General features: G+C 42.3%; 1 protein-coding gene across 1 annotated transcript in view; it reads left to right on the top strand.

Annotated features, from left to right (window-relative positions):
- Zmat4 (zinc finger matrin-type 4) overlaps window positions 1-18,434 on the top strand; it is a 281,105-nt gene extending 262,671 nt beyond the window's left edge. The window contains exon 6 of the mRNA XM_035453381.1: window positions 16,866-18,434. Within this exon, the coding sequence (XP_035309272.1) occupies window positions 16,866-16,881 (16 nt within the window). The 3' untranslated portion in view covers window positions 16,882-18,434. The remainder of the gene's footprint in view (window positions 1-16,865) is intronic.
- The last annotated feature ends 832 nt before the right edge of the window (window positions 18,435-19,266 follow it).

Raw genomic sequence — 19,266 nt, 5'->3', positions numbered from 1 at the left:
CATCTCTTTTGTGGTATGAAGCCCAAGACAAAGAACAAAAGACAGAAATAGCTCCTTTTGTGACTGAGTCTCCCATATCACACACCACCACTTCAACTAACTACTGGTCACAGTTACTTTCAGTCTTGCAGATGGAAAACAGTATAGACCCTCCTTTTGGAGAAAGGAGTGTGAACAAATGTAAGGGCATGTTTTTGAAGTCAGCACACTTCTCTACAAGTCAGAGAAAAATTGCTGGAGCTTTTCTCTTGGACATCCAGAGAGTGAGGCTACCAATGTTTCAGGCACAACTAGTATAGGAAGACTCATCTGTTTTGCAGGGTTCCATGAAGTGCTAGGCAGTTTCTTGTAAAGTGGTCACAGGGTTACCAGAGAGTGGGAAGTGCATTGGGGAAGTTTTTCAGACCCTGCTACACCAGAGTTTGGAATGCCAACACACAGTAAATGAGGTTCGCAGTTGTGAGAGGGTTATTCTGAGTACCTTGGCAGGGAGTTCATCTCAGACATCTGAAATGACACAGTACCTTTTGGTCCTGGTTACCAACACAGCCAGTGTTGACTCAACCTTGATCATGTGTCAGACACCATTTGTGTGGTATCTATGTTTGTCTTATTCAGTCCCCAGACATGGTGAGGAAGTTAATATTCTCCTTTTTTGGTAGGAAATGAATGATCTGAAAAGTCCTCACCATTGTTCAAAGTCACACAGCAAAAGAGGACATGAGCTTTGAATTCCAGTTTGTAAACATTACATCACAGTCTCTGCTTTGAACATAAGAAAGTTGTATCTATAGATACCATCATGCATTACAGTGTATTTCTTAAAATGTAGCATGCACCTAACATGGCCCATGCAGGGTAGGCTATAAGATGACCTCATTCTTTAGAAATCCCCTTCCCCTTGACAGCCTGTTTTTTTTGTTGTTGTTGTTTTGTTTTGTTTTTTGTTTTTCTTTTTCTGTAGTGATATTTAAAATGGGAGCTGGGTAGGGTGTTTAGTTATTTTGTTTTTGTTTTTTGAGTCTCTTCTACAAATTCAAATCTGTCCCGTTTACAGATATGGTTGTAAATTCCTTACCACATGAGGCACATCTTTCTTCTAATGCATAAAAGCTCATAATCATATCATTAGTGCAATAGACAACAAAATTACCAAACTTTGAATACTTGTTTATAATTATACGTCAATGCAATTCTCAAGAGACCCATTTGGAATCTTTCTTAGTCCTTCCTTGCTAGTTAGTACCTCCTTTTTTCTCTCTCTCTTCCCCTACCATGTTTATGATAGCTTTTGATTTCTTTCTCTGCCCTGGAGCTTGTGTAAGTCACTCATGTGTGTATTCATTCAGTCAGTCATGAAACATTTGTTTATTGATCTCAACATATATTTACCAGCATTTACTATGTGGTAAGCATTTTTTTGTACTTGGTAGTGAATCACTGCTGTGGGCCCAGAGATGTATCAGACACCATCTATGTAATAAACATATTCAGATCATTGCATTAGTCTGTGACTGGGTCCTGTAAGAAGCAAATTCCCAAAGATTAGCTATGCAAGGATTTGATGAGGAAAGTACATATGAAAACAAATGGGAGATTTAGTGGGAGCAGGGAAAGCTGTTAGACCACAAGTCTAAGGCAGAGTGAAGGAGAGGGAGAGAGCAGGTTTGGCACAGCCTCTCTAGACCTTTGTACTGTCTTAGAAAGGAGGATGGCTTGGTGAAAAGCCACGGTTTCTCCAAAACAACCTGGTCTTCCAGCAAAAGGCCTGCCTACCATCCCTGTTGGATTGAGTTGCAGTCTGGAAACATGCTGGGGGAAAAAAAGCAGGCAGGGTCAGCACTGGGATGTTTCTTTTACCCTCCTCATGTGATGCATAGGGCCTTCACTCTCAATGCTACCTCTGACTCAGGAAACCACACTATCCCAGGCTGAGTGGGAGAGCTAACAAAGGATAGATACACTCAAGCCCTTTCCCTGGGAGGAGAACTGAGAGCTTACTGTGGCTGGACCATTTGGCTGCAGGGATGGGATGTTTGGTAACCAATTGAAGAAACATACAAATCTAAACCCTTGAAGCAGGAAAGGGAATTGAAGAGCTCCCAGGAGGAAAGAGAGCTGTTCTCCTCCCAACCAATCAGATGTGGCAAGATACAAGGAAGAGAGTTAGACTGTGCGAAAAGTGCCCTTCAGGAGGATAGCATTAATGGTGAATGTGCAGAATGTGCAGAAGCCAGGAGAGGGCTTGAAATGAATGAATGGTGTCACATGATCCCCAGTGTCCTGGGCAGAGTCTCTAATTCCCAGATTCCTGGCTCAGGTCCTGGAAAGGAGCCATTCTCAAAGGGAAGTATTATATAAAGACACATCATTTGGGGGGAAATTCAGGTGACTAGTATGGTATTTTTGGTCTCTCTGGTGTAGTTCTGCATAGCTGTCAACAGATAACTCAGTACTGGAGTTATAAGCTTACCTTTCTTCCTCCAGAGTCCTCCTAATTATCCCAGAAGTCAGTCAACAATCGTATATAGCAATAAGCTTGTTCATGTGGCATCTGTGTATCTCTTGACATTTATATGGTTGGAACAATCATGAGTGAAAAAAATCAAAACCCCCAAACCATACAACCATAGGAGGGCTGTAAACAAATTCATTGTCAAGTGGTCAAGGGCCCAGCCAACCTCATCCTTGCCTTGGTCTTTCTCTGTTTCTTCTGGGAGAATCCTCTCTTTATCCTCTTTAAGTCTATGTAGAATACATATTAAGAGCACCCTTATATTGGTACCTATACCATGCAGTACAGTTGTACCCGAGGCCCTTGAACTGCAGAACTCACCCACAAAAACATGTAGCTTCTACATTGGTTATACACTTCATTTCTGATGGTTTAAATACTCAGGCAATATAAAAATTTCCCATCAGAATTTTATGCATCAATCACACAGTCTCAGGAGAAGGAAGAGCAGGCTGTGCATAGGTTTGAAAACCTATTGTAAAATCCCTTTCCCTGGAAGACACACCCTAGGTGCTGTAGATCATCCTTCCTCCTCATAAATTCACTGCGTCGTTAGTGATTGGGCTACCACTTGGTTCCAAATACTGGAACAGTTTTCTATTCCGCTCACACAAAAACTGAGCATGTAGAACAGCCTACAGGGTTACATGCACCTAACATTCCTTTCTTGAGGCATTTCTTTGTCCTGTTGCCAGCTTCTTTCTTGCCTCTTTCTTTCAGTCCCAGCTGCATAAACTTCTTTGTTCCCACTGAAGAGCTCATTAGCAAGGTCTTGTCCCTTGCCTTATCTCTTGCTGGTCCAGCTAGCTGCTTTTCTGGCAACCACGACAGCCACATGGCAACTGGCTGCACATGGCTGGGCTCCTCTTTCTCTTGCCTCTGTCCTTGGCCCTCGGTCCTTTGTTGTCTTTATTCGTGCCTGGATTAGAATATAATTTACTTATCCTACTCATCTGCATTCCTCATCTACAAGATCCTGGCTTCTGCCATTTTTATTTTCTGCTACATGTCCATCACATTAAAACAGTGTGTGGTTCAAAATTTATACAAAGGTCAAATATCAGGATCTCCATGTTTGAGTATTGTCAGATGAGAGGACATGGGTGGAGAAAGCCAAAGTGACTCTCTCCAGTCACGTGACTGGGAAATGATAAGGCCTTTGTTCTAGTTCTAGTCCTGGTCTGCCCAGCCCCCAGGCCCGTGTCTTTACACACAGACTATGATTTCCTTTATTTCCCATAGTCAGTAGAGTGATTTCATGGCTCCAGCAGGGAGCTGCTGTTTCATGGATCTCTGGATTTTAGGTCAGGGAGCCAGGCTGTGAGAGAGAAGAAGAAGCCAAAAGAGGGAAGAAACATCAACAAAGGATCAAGTGAAGTGGGTGGGTGTCCCCTGTGGTTTATGACATCACCCAGGCTGGATGGCACACACAGATGGGGAAGCAGGGACACGCATGAGCCAGCCAAGTGTTCCATTTAGATGTCACACACAGATGTCTAATTGGCGCTTAGTGTTTATTAACAGAAGCAGCTTCGCCATCTAGAAATGAGAGTTCATGAGGACAGGGCCAAGGATACACCTCAAGAAATGTGCCTCCCTCTTTATCAGCATTGCAGCTGCATATTTTCTCCCCGGTAGCCTATTGTATGCTTTTTAAATGCTTTAAAACAGTATCCTCCACTGGACCAGCTGCTGCAGGCAGGATGTGTCTCTGTTCCAAGGATCTGTGGGAAAGGCACTCCTGTGTGCTGCAGATAATCTACATTCTTGTAGCAACTGGTGAGATGCCGGCCATTGCCTGGCATCTGCAGCCCTCACAGAGCCTTTCCGTGCCCTTCTCCTTCCCACTCACCAGTCCACAACAAAGAAAGGTCATGGGCTGGAAGCGGATAATTATGCTGTCTTGGGAATTGAAGGTTTCCTCTGAGGACCACAGGAACACAATTCATTTCTTAAGTCTTTCTTCTTCAGTACTAACGAAGTCAACCAAAAAAAAAAAAAAAAAAAAAAAAGAAAGAAAGAAAAAGAAAAATTTCTTCCCCACCCGGACTCGCCAATGCTGGATGAGAGAAGTCAGCATGAATTTTAATCAGGATGTCTTGTTTTTCAGCCCTGAGCTTTTCCATAATCAATTTCTTTTTGTCTATTAACTAAAAGTGAATAGTTTATAGGGTGTGAGAATCAATTGATCCCAACACCGAGAATCCAATTGCTTGCATTTAGAGCTAAACTCTGGTGAATGTTTCTATAGAAGCCAAATTTATGCAAAAGGTGTGCCCCAAGAGGATTATTTTTCCCTTTGAAAGAGACCTGCTTTCAGGCTTCTATAAAAAGTTGAGCTGGTATTGTCAATGAGTTTCCACCAAATGCACTCCAGTTTTCTGTCTCCTTTCCTTTTTTTTCCCTGGGACCTATCTGTTCTGAGAGTGAGACCTGTGTGGATCCTCCTTGTCTTGACTTTTCTTTTTCCTATGCCCAGCAATTTTATTTTGCTGCAAGTTTTCCTGCAGGGACCTTGCCTCTCTGGCCTCTGGGAGGTGTGGGGAGGGGGCTGCCATGAAAGGGGAATGCTCGGGAGTCAATGAGCACATTGTTCTATGGCTAGAGCAGGAGGGAGAGATGAAGTTTGAAGACTTGAACAGACACATTGACTACTTCTTCCAGGCTTAATGAGGAGATGATGGTGTCTCAGAGGACAATGAATCCAGGAGCCGTGTTTCTTAGCCTCATCTACCATGCGGGAGGCCCTCTGTCAGCACACTTGCCTCTTGACCTTAATGACTGTAGTCAACCCAGGGGCATTAGCCACAGAAATGTACTGTTTAATCACTCAGGAGGCAGAAAAGCCACCAGGTGTCAGCAGGCCGTGTCTGGCCCACATGCACAGGAAAGCCTGTGTTCCAGGCCTTTTCCAGCTTCTGGAAGGCCCTTGGTTTATAGCAGCAAAATTAAAATTTTGATGTGGCCATTTCATTTTTTTCCCTATCCATACAGGTCAGCCATTTTCAAAATAATCAATACTTAATTCCTATAATGGTTAATTGACTCACTTTACATTCCATCTCTGGCTCCATTGCCCTTTGTGATCCCAGGATATCTCCTGAAAAGGCTCTGGCCCTGCCATGTTGATAAAAATCTTGCTTTCTGTACCCCAAACATAGGATTTAGACTCCTTTGATGTTTGAAATTAGGCTGTGGCAGAATGATCATGGAAGGAAAAAATCCCTGATGGTACTTTACTTAGCTAGCAAGTATGTGGGTCCTATTAGCCAATCTTAATTAAAATGAGTAACATCTTATTTTGTAAATGGTAAAAGTGCAATGATTTCCTCAAGGTAGCTATATTTACCACAAGTTAACCACTCATAAAAGGCTCTCATTAATTTGTTTATTCCTCACTAGTATCCTACACATGTCTTACTTACACCCATTTTAGAGATTGCAGAACTGAGACTCAGAAAAGTGAAACAATTTGGTTCCCGATATACAAGGTATCACATGACATTCCATAGCCATGTCTCAGATGTCCTCCTGAGAAAGTTGGGAGAATAGCTTTGGAAGATTAAGTTCACCTACCAGAGACACTGTAGACCTATCCTCCTCTGTAAGATGTACTTTCTTTTGATTTGGTCTAGATCTGGATGACCTGGAGACTGTCACAGCAGAGCACAAGCTCTCAGACGCCCTTTGTAATCTTCCTTTAGCCTCTCCATACATTTATAAGAGATAGTTTGGCTCTTTTTACCAAACATGCTGGCAGCTGTTGGTGGTAGATGCATGGATATGTATGTTGGCTGGAGGTTTCTGTGTTGTAGATGGTGATGGTTGTCATGTGAACCCTGACACTAGAGGGAAAGTTTTCAAAGAAATTCTCTCTTTGGATTTGCAATTTTTTTAGAGTGTAGTCATTTTTGATGAGACTCACAGAAAATTATTGAACCTGAAAAACTTGGAACCAAATGGCAGGCAGTGTCGGGTTTGTCGCTATGGTGCTGCCCTTATGCAAACCACAGGGCATCAGTATATGAGAAAGAGAAATATATACACCAGTATATAAGAAAGAAAGGAGAGCTGGAGAATGGGTTCATCTTAGTCCATAAGCAGATGTTGAGTCTGGGGTACAAGAGGATGCCATGACACTGTAGGGTAGGTAGCCATTTTGTGGTAGATTCTTTCAGAGCCAGCATCTTCTCTCTGCATGACAGTAAGCAAACTTGTTTTGGGTTTGAGAGGTTCAATCTAATTATTGACAAAAATGTGTTCTAAACCATTTGTATCATCATGCTACTGCTATTGCTAACACTGGCCAGGCAGCTGGGTTGCCAGAGCCCATCCAAGGGTCCACTACATGGGTATCAATTCTCACCTTCCCTTTCATCTCCATGGCACCTTCCTTTGTATTTCAGCCCGGCACTGTCCTCTGCTGGCATGTTGTTTTCTGAGATGCAACTCACCCAGAGAACGATTTTTTCCTAAAGCCTTTATCACTGTCCTTCCATCAGACCTTTCCTCCCATCCTACACAAACTCACTACTATCAGCTCTGTCCTGGGCTTTCGTTGCTTGGCTTCTGCAGCTTCTACCCATTCTGTCCCAGGCCAGAGTTGGACATAGCCTTCCTCAGCCTGTTGCTGACCATTGCTGTTCTGAACACACCAGGGATCTGTTGGTGTTGTTAGGACCCTAGGTTTTTAGAAGCCATGCTCTGTGGGAAGTTTGACTGTGAGATGAACAAGGGGACATAGTATTTCAGAAGGTGTGTCAACTTTTCTTCATCTACTGAAGACTAAAGTGCTTGAGAGAGAGACAGAGAGAGACAGACAGACACAGAGAGAGAGAGAGACAGAGACAGACAGAGACAGAGACAGAGAGGGAGAGAGAAAGAGAGGGGAGGGAGGTCAGTCAAACAGAACAGTGCTTCATCTATATAAAAATTACCCGCTGTTTCTTCATTTTTTTCTTGTGTGTGGAAAAAAAATGGATGAGTTTCATGTAGCTATAAAAATTAAGGAAGATAGCACTGTGCTTTATGTTTCAAGGCATATCTGATTAAAGAAACATTTGGTGACTTCAGACCAGCACTCTAAGTCCTGTGGTGATGTAAAGGCTCTGTGTCTACTCATACGGTATGGCGACAGAACCACATGTAGCTGGGGACACTTGAAATGCAGCTAATGTGAGAGATCAATTGACTTTTGATAGTATCTAACATAAATTATTTTATATTTCAATGGCCACACATGGCTGCAGATACCCTAGTAGACAATGCAGCCTTCTTTAGCATGAGTACTGTTGTGGACCCATCACAAAGTAGCATCATTGCCATCTACCATCTTTATGCCACTTTCATCATGGCCCTTGGGGTAGGTAGAAAACAACTGTCTTTGGTCTCTAGAACTTAGATCTACTTCAAGACCCTGCCTCTGTGCCTGACAGTCATATCAGACCTAGGAGTTAACTTAGTCTAAAACTGAGGCCCACATTGAAGATAAATAAGAGAACATTTGCTATTTCTCATGTACAAGCTACGTAGTACTTTCATTTAGTAATGAAATGTTTGACTGACCTCCCTCCCCTCAGTCTGCACTGCATCCCAAGGAGGTCTACACATCACTATAGTATACCCATTTTGTGTACCAGGAAACTGAGGCATGGCCACGGAAGTAACATGTGCTATAATTTAAGTTTAGACATTTGAAAGTGAAGCCTTCTCTCTGACAACTACTGAAGTGTTTCTGTCAGGATACCTTGCAGAGAAATTCCTGGCCTAGCACCATGAACCTTCTCATTACTTACTGTACATGACATCGAACTCTGAGTTAAAAAAAAAAAAAAGGTAATTCCAAGAATGGCCTAAGCTTGCCAGTTAATTCTGACACTGCTGAGGGTTAGTGCATGCTTTACAAGTGAAAAGCATAGTATTCACCAGACCTGTACTTCAGACATCAGCTGTAAGCCCCGAGGCTCCTCTGCCCACCTGTACTTCTCATTAGCTATGCATCTCTGAGTTCCCAGGGTTGCCTCAAGTTCAACAATTCACTGGAAGGAATCTCAGAATCAAAAAAGAGCTAGCCTTTTGGCTAGTTTTACTTGCATACAAATGGGAACCAACCAAATGAGAAGGTGTTGAAGACAAGATCTGGGGAGGTAGAATTCCTGGAGCTCCTGCACCCCATCCTTGTGAAATGGGGACACACTATCCTCCCAACACATTGAGGCACTGGCTCAGGAAGCTGGGTTGAGACCTAGGGCCAGCAGTTGTGACCATGGCTTTGTCACATAGGTGAGTTTGCCTAAATCAGTGGCTGTGACTGTAGTCTAGTGCTAGTACTCTAGGCTTCCTGAGGTCAGGCAGGCTTGCTTTTGCCTCTGCCCTCTAACCATGTAGCTGATATTTTTAAGTGTGACTAATTTCATTTCTGGAACTGTCTCAGAACTCAGCGGGGCTATCACTTTACCACTGCAAGCTATTATGTCCCAGTGCCAATAGGAAAGAGTCCTCTAAGTGTTGAGAGATCTCCACCCCAAGAGCCTGGAGTAAATGCCAAACCCTTCTGTAAGAAACTTTTTAAATTAGCATATACTACATAAATAAAATAATGGCTTTGTTATGATGTCTTCACACATGCAGATAATGAAATCTGCAGACTGTAGGCTTTGCAGACCACCTCACCAACAGATAAGGGTGGGGACACAAACATCTTTGAATTTTTAGTCATTCCTGGGCACATGCATTTTCTCATTTCCTCTTTCTGAAGCTCTCCTGAGAAAGATGCTATTGATGTCTTTGTTTTAGAAATTAATGAGGCTAAAAAAGCTTACAATGCTGTTCATGGGCATTCACTGCTAACTACTGATGTGAGGTTGTGTGTTTGTTTGTTGAGAGAGAGAGACAGAGACTGAGACCAAGACCAACCATGGAGTCCAGAAGAGGGTATCAGACTCGCCCGAGCTGAAGTTACCCCAGTGACTGTGTCCCACCTGACCTAGGTTCTGGGAACTGAACTTGGGTCCTCTGAAATACCAGTGTGCACTTCTTAGCCACAGAACCATTTCTCCAGGCCCTTGGTGTGATATTGAAAATAACTGTCAATACTAACTGTCACTATATAACTGTGTGTTACTTCAAGTCAATCACAAGTTCTTTGAATATATAAGACTAATAAATGGATGAGGAACAGGGATGCAAAGCTCTGGATCTCCCTGAAAATATGGGCTAGAAATGGACTTGTTCTGAATGGAGAGTGAGTGAGGCATGTGCACACCTGGAGTTGAAAATAACTGTCACTATATAATTGTGTGTTACTTCAAGTCAATCACAAGTTCTCTGAATATATAAGACTAATAAATGGATGAGGAACAGGGATGCAAAGCTCTGGATCTCCCTGAAAATATGGGCTAGAAATGGTCTTGTTCCGAATGGAGAGTGAGTGAGGTGTGTGCACACCTGGAGGAGAGTGAGTGAGGTGTGTGCACACCTGGAGTTGTTTCTTCCAGATGTGGCAGCTGACCCCTTTTCTGATTTCTCTAACATGCTTAGTGAGGAAAGGTTATGCACCATCCCTGTGCCAGGTCCTATAATAACATAGACAATATGGAGTTAGAAAGATACAGCCCAAGACTTTTCATGGGGTTTTGAGGGCCAGCAAATTGTTGCAACATGAAATCAGGTGTTGAGTTTGGTAATCAAGGAGAGCATCTAGGACAAGGCTTCAAGCCTGAAGGAATGGTGAGGCAAAAGGAGCACCAAGGAGATAGGAGAACAGAATATGGTTGCCAAGGGTTATAAATGGTCAGGGACTTTGCAGGTTCTTGCTCTATACAAATGGAAAGGGGTACAAGTCTATCCACTCTGCTTCCCAGATGGGGTAGGGGTGGGGGTGGGGGTGAAGGTGCTTCAAATCTTAGTGTTTTGTGAGCTTCTTGCTCTGTCTACAATTGCCTGTGAGGCTAAAGCCCCAAAGAAGAGTGCCACCCCCAAGGAGGAGCGTGGATCTAAAGGCTTCCATCTCAGGAATGGCAAGCATGAATGTACCTGTGTGTTAGGGGCCCTGTCCGGCTTTTGCATTTGTGAAGCACTGCCATTGGCTTTCCCTTGATAATCCCAGGGGTCCCTCTGGCTCTAACATTTCATTATTTTGAGATTTTGTGGAAAAAATGTTTTGCAAAGCAAATGAATAGTGTAAACAAGATTATAAAGAGAATGTTTGCCTTCTTAAGGGAATAAACTGTTCTAAAATGCATCAGGAGCATTCATTTGCATAAAAACAATGCAAACTTCATATAAGCAGAGGAGGCTTGGGTAAGTTAATTACAAATACTTTTTTTGTCAATTGTGCAAATCTGTGTGTATTAGAAAGCAGCATATCCAAATACTTTGTAATAGTCTATACTTTGACCATTCATGATTTCTGCTCATGATAGCTGAATTTTTGTAAATTACCTCTCCATCCCATGGGCTATAAATGTACAGGATTTGTTTTGCCAGGATAGATTCGAATAAGTTCATCTTGTGCTTATCTGATGTCAACTGAATCCCATCTGCCTTTGGGTGTTTTGAGTCAGCATGGTCCTGCCCTGCAGCATCCGAAGGCTTGGCTGCAATTGTAACTTATACTGTCTGTTTTTCTGCATCCTTCTTTCTTCCTCATACACCTGAGCATGCCTTCCCTCTACTCCCTCTACCTGCCACACTACACAGAATTCCACTAAAATTGAACACTGCAAATACTTCATTCATCTAGACAGCTACATGTCAGATTCGAGCATTATTCAGAGGTGGCAGTCTCCAATCATCTTCCTGTCCCCACTTTCCCTACACTCTCTTTATCCCCTCCCCCACTATTTCTTGAGCCCTTCAATCTCCAGACAGTCTTTTCAGAGACAGTATATCCAACCTGACCCCTTGGCATCCAACCCCCTTTCATAAGCATAGAAATTGCTTATGACTTCTTGAAGCTTGACCATTTTCTTAAGGCATTCTTCTCCATTCTCAAGTGGCTGTTGAAAATAGCTAGTTACATTTGGTTTTGTCAGGATAAATTCAGGCAAGGATTATCTGGGGAATGCATGGTTTCCTTCAAGATCCTCATGCATCTGGGCAAGTAAAATGGCTGGACCAATTCCCAGGCAGAATGAGCTACCTAGGCAAATGGACATTACACAGGAGAACACAACAGAGGCAGGAACCTCAAGCAATCTCCAGAATCTCGATGGGGAGGAGTTATGCCAAGGACAGGAACCTCAAGAGGTCTCCAGAATCATGACGGGGAGTGGTTATTCTGATGGCATCATTGGCCAACTGGTGGCCCAGAGTCAGAAAGCAGCAGTTAGTGTTTCAGTGTCCCTTTGTTTCATGAAAATACATTTCCTACTCTGGAGTCCCTTTGTTCCATGAAAATATATTTCCTACTCTGCAGTAGGATGTGGTTCCATGATGCTGAGGCAATAGTGGACATGAGATGAAGTAGGAGGCCCAAGACTGGTAGTCGATTGGTTGCAACATGATCAGAAAAGGAATCAGAGGGAGAAAGTCCGAGTCCTGTTTTTGAAAGAGGGAGTGCAGGAAGGAAGGGATAGGAATGGCAGGTGGTTCCCCTGAGGAATACACTTGAACTTGGTTTTTCATTCTGCTGAGAAAGTTGGGCAAAAGTGTTAAGCCTTTGGCTATCATCTACTTTGGGAAACATAGGTTGAGTAGGTTTTAGTACTGGGGGTAAAGCCTAGGCTTAGCACATGTTAGGCAAGTGGTGTGGTACTGAGCTATGTACCTAGCCCTGTTTGCTTTCTTATTTTTTGTCTTGAGACAGGGGCCTCACTAAGTTGCTCTGGCTGGCTTTGAACTCACACTGTCCCAGACCATAAATGTGTGATTCTCTTGCCTTAGCCTCCTGGACAGCTTGGACAGTCAAGTAAGTTAAAAGTGTGACTGTTTAGTACACAAACCTAAGAACACTCCTCTTTTGTCCACCACTCTGCCTGTGTTATTTAATAGGAACAATGGCCCTGTGGTAGCATTTCTTTCACTGTTTACTTGTGGTCTGACTGTCAGAAGTGCAGCTTTATGAATCCAGACAGTATTATTCTGCTTTGGTTTTCAGCTTATATATGGAAAGGTTGAAATTTAGTGTGGGACCAGTGGGTCATTCCATTTCCCTGCCAGACTTTGTTGACTCCCCATGGGAAGCCTTACCCTCTCTGAGGAGTGGATGGGGGAAGGTGGGGAAAGCAGGAAAAGGGGAGGAAGTGTGAACTGGGATTGGTAGGTAAAATGAGAAACGATTGTCTTAAATATAAAACATAACCCCTTTCAAACATGCATGCTTATATAATAGGAAGATGACCTGTGTACATTTCTGGTCATTTTAAAATGTGGGATGATTTTTTTCAGTGGTTCTTATGCTATGTGTAGATGTCTGTCTGGTGTCCAGGTGGGAGCAAAACACACCACTTTTAATCTTTTGGAATTAAAATGCAGCAAAGGGAAAGGGATAGAAAGAGCAGAAGTGCTTGTGTTTGCCTGATGCTGAGGCATGGTTCTCAAGTGGTTTGCCCCAAGGCCATCACATCCCATAGGAGCTACAGTTCATAGGAGCTATGTGTAGCTCTACAGTTCTCTGACATGGAAACTTCTGTTGTGTGCAACACTTATAAATGATTCCATTTCTTTCTGACGGTGTTCCAAGATCCCAAGTTAACATCTAATATTCTCAGAAAGGCTGCAAATGTGAAAAGGGGGACCTCTAGGCTTATCCTGTTTACTGCTGTGCATGTTGAGAGTAAAGCAAGCTGCATGATTGACATGTGCAGGATGCAATTGAGATTCTGTCCTCCAACTTGATCCAGTTGAAGAAAGACTGTGAGAGTATCTGTGATGATCACTCTGGGTTGCTAACCTGACACACGTGGGAAGAGGGCTGTTCAGCTGAAGAGCTGCCTCTGTCAGATTGGCCTGTGGTCATGTTGGTAATGAGTTTTCTTGGTTAGTACTTGATGGAGGAGGGCTGGATACTGTGGGCAGTACCACCTGCAACCAGGCAGGCCTAGGTTGTATATGAAAGGCAGCTTAATGTGAGCCCGGGGGCAAGCTGGGCAGCAGCCATTCCTCCATGGTTGCTACTTTAGTATCTGCTCCGGGCTCCTGCTGTAACTTCCCCTGATGAGAGATTATAACCTATATGATTAAATAAACCCTTTCTTCCCCAACTTTTTATCACAGTGTTTATCACAGCAACAGACAGCAAACTGGAACACCAACCTTCTGCATAAACAGAAACAATGCCATGAATTCTCCTTCCTTTGCTTTTCTTCAATTTTCTATTTTAAGAAATTTCTGAAAATATATGAATTATGCAACTTATCTCTCAGATGAAAAGGAATTTTCTGCTCGGATTCGATAACTCCATATTTATTAATAGCAGTAAAAATTTCCATGTTCTTTGTATCTGATGGGATGCTATGTAAAATATGAAGGAGCCATTCCAGCAAGGATAACTGCTCTAGGAGAATAATTATAAAAGCTATACGGAATTGAATGACCCTTTCATTTGTCATTACTTCTCTGTGTTCAGTAAGGATCTGAATAATTATCCTGACTACAAAGGGAACTGAGTGATATTTTCCCTCATTATGAGATTAAATCCTTAATATACCACTTTCACTATAAGTTAAAACAAAAAACCCCAACCCCTCATCAGGATAGAATGCAATTGGGATTGATGACTGCTCACTGCAGATATGCTTGGACTCCTTACTGGTACCCACGGATATGTGATCCAGGTTCCTTTTCACTTGAAAAGTGTTCATCTCCACAGTTTATGGAAATGGAATTATACTTGTTTGCTGAGTATGAACTTTTGGCCTTTCTGTCACATTAATTCATGATGTTGACAAGGACAGTAGAGTTTCCTTAGGTCATGAACTGTTGGTGGCAGAAACCCAATGCAATATTTTTTTTAAGAAAATAGGATTTTTCTTTGCAGAAGAATTATTTTTTAAAAGTGACTATGGTTTCCAAGGTCATTTCAAGGCAACATTTCAAAGCCATTAAAAAGAAGACAAAGTGTGGGGTCTCCTTTTCCAGGTGGCTTGCATTATACTGACAGCACTCCCATCCCTACTCAGATCCTAAGAATATTATATGACAGCATTTTTCTTGAAAAATGAGGTTTTGGTTATGAGTGATAGTGTCTCACTTTGTAGATGTCTCACATTTATTCATTCGATTACTGGAAGATGCTATCCATGCTGCTGTGGGGGGGTAGTATCCTAAGCACTATTATTTATCTGTGAACCCTGTTTACTATAATGTTACCCAGCATGACAAGATATGCCCATAGGTGCAATAGTTGCACAGATGCTTTCTAGTAGGATTTAAGGCCCACTCTGTAGAAGTAAACTCATACCTGCTGCTGCTGCTGCTGCTGTTGCTGCTGCAAATTTGCACAAGAATCCATGTCTAGGGAACTCAGAGGCTCTAGCCTACTAGTGTTATTTTTCTAACTGTCCTCTAAATACATGGATCTCTGTAGTTTTGTACAGCTCTCACAGCTTATCAGAAACATTTAATTGTGCAGTAGATGTTGGTTGATGCAGAAGCTCACAATTAGACAAAGTTCAGAGAATAAATAACTCTGGAGTGCTCAGCCACCAATGGGACATTCATATCACACCTTGTCCCCAAGGCTCAAGGACTGTCATGGAAAATAGGGCAGGAAGATTGTAAGAGCTGAAAGTCAGGAAAGACCTGAGAAAAATGGCTGTTGTCAACTGCACATAACTTCTTCGATATCCCATGTCTATTCCCACTTTTCAGTGCTGGAACCCTCTCTGGCTTGAATCTGTGCTGACCTTGCATATGCTGCCACAATCTCTCTTGGTGTCTAGAAGACACTGTTTCCTTAGAATCATCCATCACCTCTGGTTCTTATAATCTTTCTGCCTTCTCTTCCACTTGGATCCCTGAGCCTTGAGTAGGGAAGGGTTTGATTAAGTCATCCCACTTAGGACCAAATGCTCCAAAGTCTCTGACTCTGCACATTGTTCAATTGTGGGTATCTTTGTTAATTCTCACCCATTGCAAGAAGCTTCTGTGATGTGGGTTGAATAAATTACTGATCTGTGTAGATAGCAGTATGTCAGTAGGATACATTTTATTGCTATGTTTGACAGAATAATAATATTGGGTTTTCCTGTAGGCCCATGATCAATTTAGTCTCCAGTTCTTGTCCATTTTAGCAGTATCAGGTCATGGGTTAAATCTTACATAGTTGGCCTTAAATCCAATAGCAGGGACAGTGCCCCAACTAGATATATTTAGCTAACAAGGTACAACTGTAGTGCCAGGTATGAATCACATCTTGTTGAGTGTTCGGCCAAAGGAGTCCCATGGAACCCCCTAAACATTACAGACTATTACTAAGGCTGATAGTTGCTCTCCACAACATGATGGTAAAGATCTATTATTGAAGACAATATTTTGTTATGAAACCAAGCATTGTGGCATCAAGCTTGTGCCTAACTAGGAACTTTACCCCTACTAACTAGTGTTCATGGTGCTGGAAGGTCCTATGCAAACTATCAAAGGAGAAGCTTAATCAATATCACCAATCTACAAATCCTTTGACCTACAGTAGCAACCTGTCTTCAAGAGATAGTAGTGAAATAGTGCCACAAATGTTATGGGAGGAAGCAACCACATTTTGACATTTGTTGTTTTTACATTAAGATTATTTAAAAAGGAGCTAGTACCTGGACTGAGTGTAGAGTGCAGAATTTTCACAATATGGAGATGGTATTGATAATCCATCCATTATATAATACAGATTATTTAATCTCCTAAAAGAATCATCATAGAGGGCCTGGGGAAATGGCAAAGAGGGTAAAGTGTTTGGTGTACAAGCAAAAGGACCTGTGCTGTAGTCCCTAGCACCTACATAAATGTCAGGCATGGCTGTGTATGCCTACAATCACAATACTGCGAGGGTAGAAACAGGCAAACCCTAGGACCTGCCAGCCAGTCAATCTATTCAAAATGATGAGGTCCTGGTTGAGGAAGATACCCTGCTTCAAAAATATAATGTAGAGAGAAGTTAGGGTAGAACTTGAAGTTGATCCTGACTGCCACACAGACACTCACAAGTTATCAATCATACCTTCACACATGTACACAACACACACACACACACACACACACACACACACACACACACACACACACACTGAAATGATTCACCATCTAAACTCATCCTAACTTGACTTTGATGGGGTTGAAGGGAGTGAGGGAGAAAGAGTAGAATGCCTCTATGTATAATTATGGAAGGAGTATTACTGTCTTCCTTTCTGTCTTGCAGCCTGAAGAATAAATAATGAAACATCAATCAAGAGCTAAGAAGAGATGCCAGCATTTCTCTGTGGCAGAGAACTGCTCACCGACCAAAAGAGGATCCTTTCTTGAGCAATGAACACTTCTTACAAGGATTCACAGATTAACACATGACCAATCTTGATTTCTGGAAATAGATAAGATTTCTTTTTCCTTGTTTAATTTAGTGGCAAATTATACTTGGATGGGTTTTAAAGAATCCTTTCCTGGTAACATGTTTAGCACAAGTTCTAATCTGCAATCACACAGCAACTAGTCAGAGCATTATTCAGACTTACACAGAGTGGAAAATTTAATTTCCTATTTATTCTAGATTTCCTTAGAGTTACCATGATTCTGTGAGACCCTTCATGGCTATCATGTAAGTCTCCCAGATCCATTAACGATTACACGTTTGTCATCACGGGGAACATAGTTGGTGACAACATCCGCAGTAATAGAACAGACTGTGGTTTGTGGAAGTTATATAACAGACAGAATTCTGGTCTTTCTGCCTCACGCCGATGAGCCAGCCTTGCCTCTAATGCCAGGAGCATGCGAATAGTTGAGAAAGAGAGGAAGGACCTTCACTCTGGATCACCTTGATTGAAAGCTACCTAAGATTAAGCCAAGTTTTGTCCTTGCAAGCTGCCAGATCATAGCTTAGGAAAAGAATTAGTTTGATTGCATGATGATCCTATTAAGTCAAAGTGTTGTCACAGTGGTCGACCTTGGTGTAATGCTTTACTAAAGGCATCCAAAGGAGGATTTTTAAACCCCAGAGTGAGAGAGAAATGGTCCTTAGGAAGTTGGCCTGAATGGTGGGCTTTAATTTGGGACACTGATGATTTGGAGGAGAAAGTGACTAAATCCTGAAGAAGCTTCTTTCTTCTATTTCTCTTCCATCCTGTTGCTGAGCTGGGATTTGGTGACTTTGAAAAGGATGACTATGGGTAGAGGATCGACCAGAGAACTGATGCTCTTTGAAGGGATCGACTCTGAGTGCAACTGTTAAATTCCTTCTCCAGGGTCAATTGCTCTGCATTGTGATGGGAAGTAGTGTCTTGTACACACTACAAGGTAGAAGCAGAACTGCCATTCCTGGGCTCTCAGCTGGCTGGAGCAGCCCTTTCCACCCTGTGACCACCAATCTAATGAAGTCAGACTTTTTCAGACATCATTGCTTTCCACGGAGATCTGAAGTGGTTACAGCCAGTGAGCAATAAATGAAACGACACGGAAATGCACAGTGTTGTTCTTAAGGTGCCTGTTTTGTTGTGTGAGGAGGTCACAGTCTGTGAAGCGTCCAGACTGTGGCTGTGAAGAGGAAGGTCACACACCATGTACAGTCCTGCTGCAGGTGGGGAGGAAGAAGGGTGTGGTGACAATTTTATTTTGCTATTTTGGAAAAAGCACACAACAGAGCTACAATCCTCCAGTGATGGCTTGTCTTCGAATGTGTGGAATAAAGCTTTATTTGTCAATTCTGCTGTAAAATAAGCATAGTCTGAGTATTTTTATTTTTAAATCTTTTTTTTCTGCTTATGTTTAGTGCCTGAGCTCTTTCCCTGAAGTGTGTTTATTTATTTATTTTTTGATGACCTAAGATAGAAAAGTCTAGGAACATAGATTCCCTTTGTGTTACAGTGAAGCTTTGCCAAGCCCTTTATAGATAAACCTCCAGCTACAATAATCTGATTATTTCAGAGTGCCTCATTGAAATCCCATTGCCCTTTGTCAAGCTGACACAAACACCCCACCAGAAATTTTGTTGGTTTGACTGTTCTCATATTTGTTCATGTCCATGCAGATAAGGGGAATTTCATTCCAGCACACCATAAAGACCACTTGACCAGACTGCTTAATGCAGGAAGGCTCAGAAATACTGCTGTGTCCTGGAGACTGTAGAATAGAAACACCTCTACTCGGGAAAATGTGCTGTTCACTGTTCCTTTGGTGTGGCTCTATGTTAAATTAAGTCTTACATTACTTTCCAATTTTGTTATGGGTAGATGGGAGTTGAGTTTAGGGCAAATGTTTTCAAATGGCCAGTTAACTCTGCTGGAAAGAAAAGAGATGCATGCTGCCATCACTTGGAACACTCTGGAACAGCCACAAGGAAAGCACATACCTACCAACCCTTTATTGAAAATGTCTATATTCAATAGAAAGTCATTGATGGTCAATATGGTCAAATGTCTCTTTCTCTTGCTTCTCTTTTCATCCCATGACATAATCTTATTCAGTAGGCATTGTCCATGTAATTTACCATGTGAACTCCATGTGTAGCCCTGATTCCTCAGAGGTCCAAATGACTCCTTAGTCCTGGCAATACAATTCAAATTTGCTTTACAAAATGTTCTTCCCTTTTAGTGCAGAAGTAAACTTGA

The sequence above is a fragment of the Cricetulus griseus genome, assembly GCF_003668045.3.
Source record: "Cricetulus griseus strain 17A/GY chromosome 1 unlocalized genomic scaffold, alternate assembly CriGri-PICRH-1.0 chr1_1, whole genome shotgun sequence".
Classification (NCBI taxonomy): Eukaryota; Metazoa; Chordata; class Mammalia; order Rodentia; family Cricetidae; genus Cricetulus; species Cricetulus griseus.
This window is presented reverse-complemented; position numbering and strand designations above follow the sequence as displayed.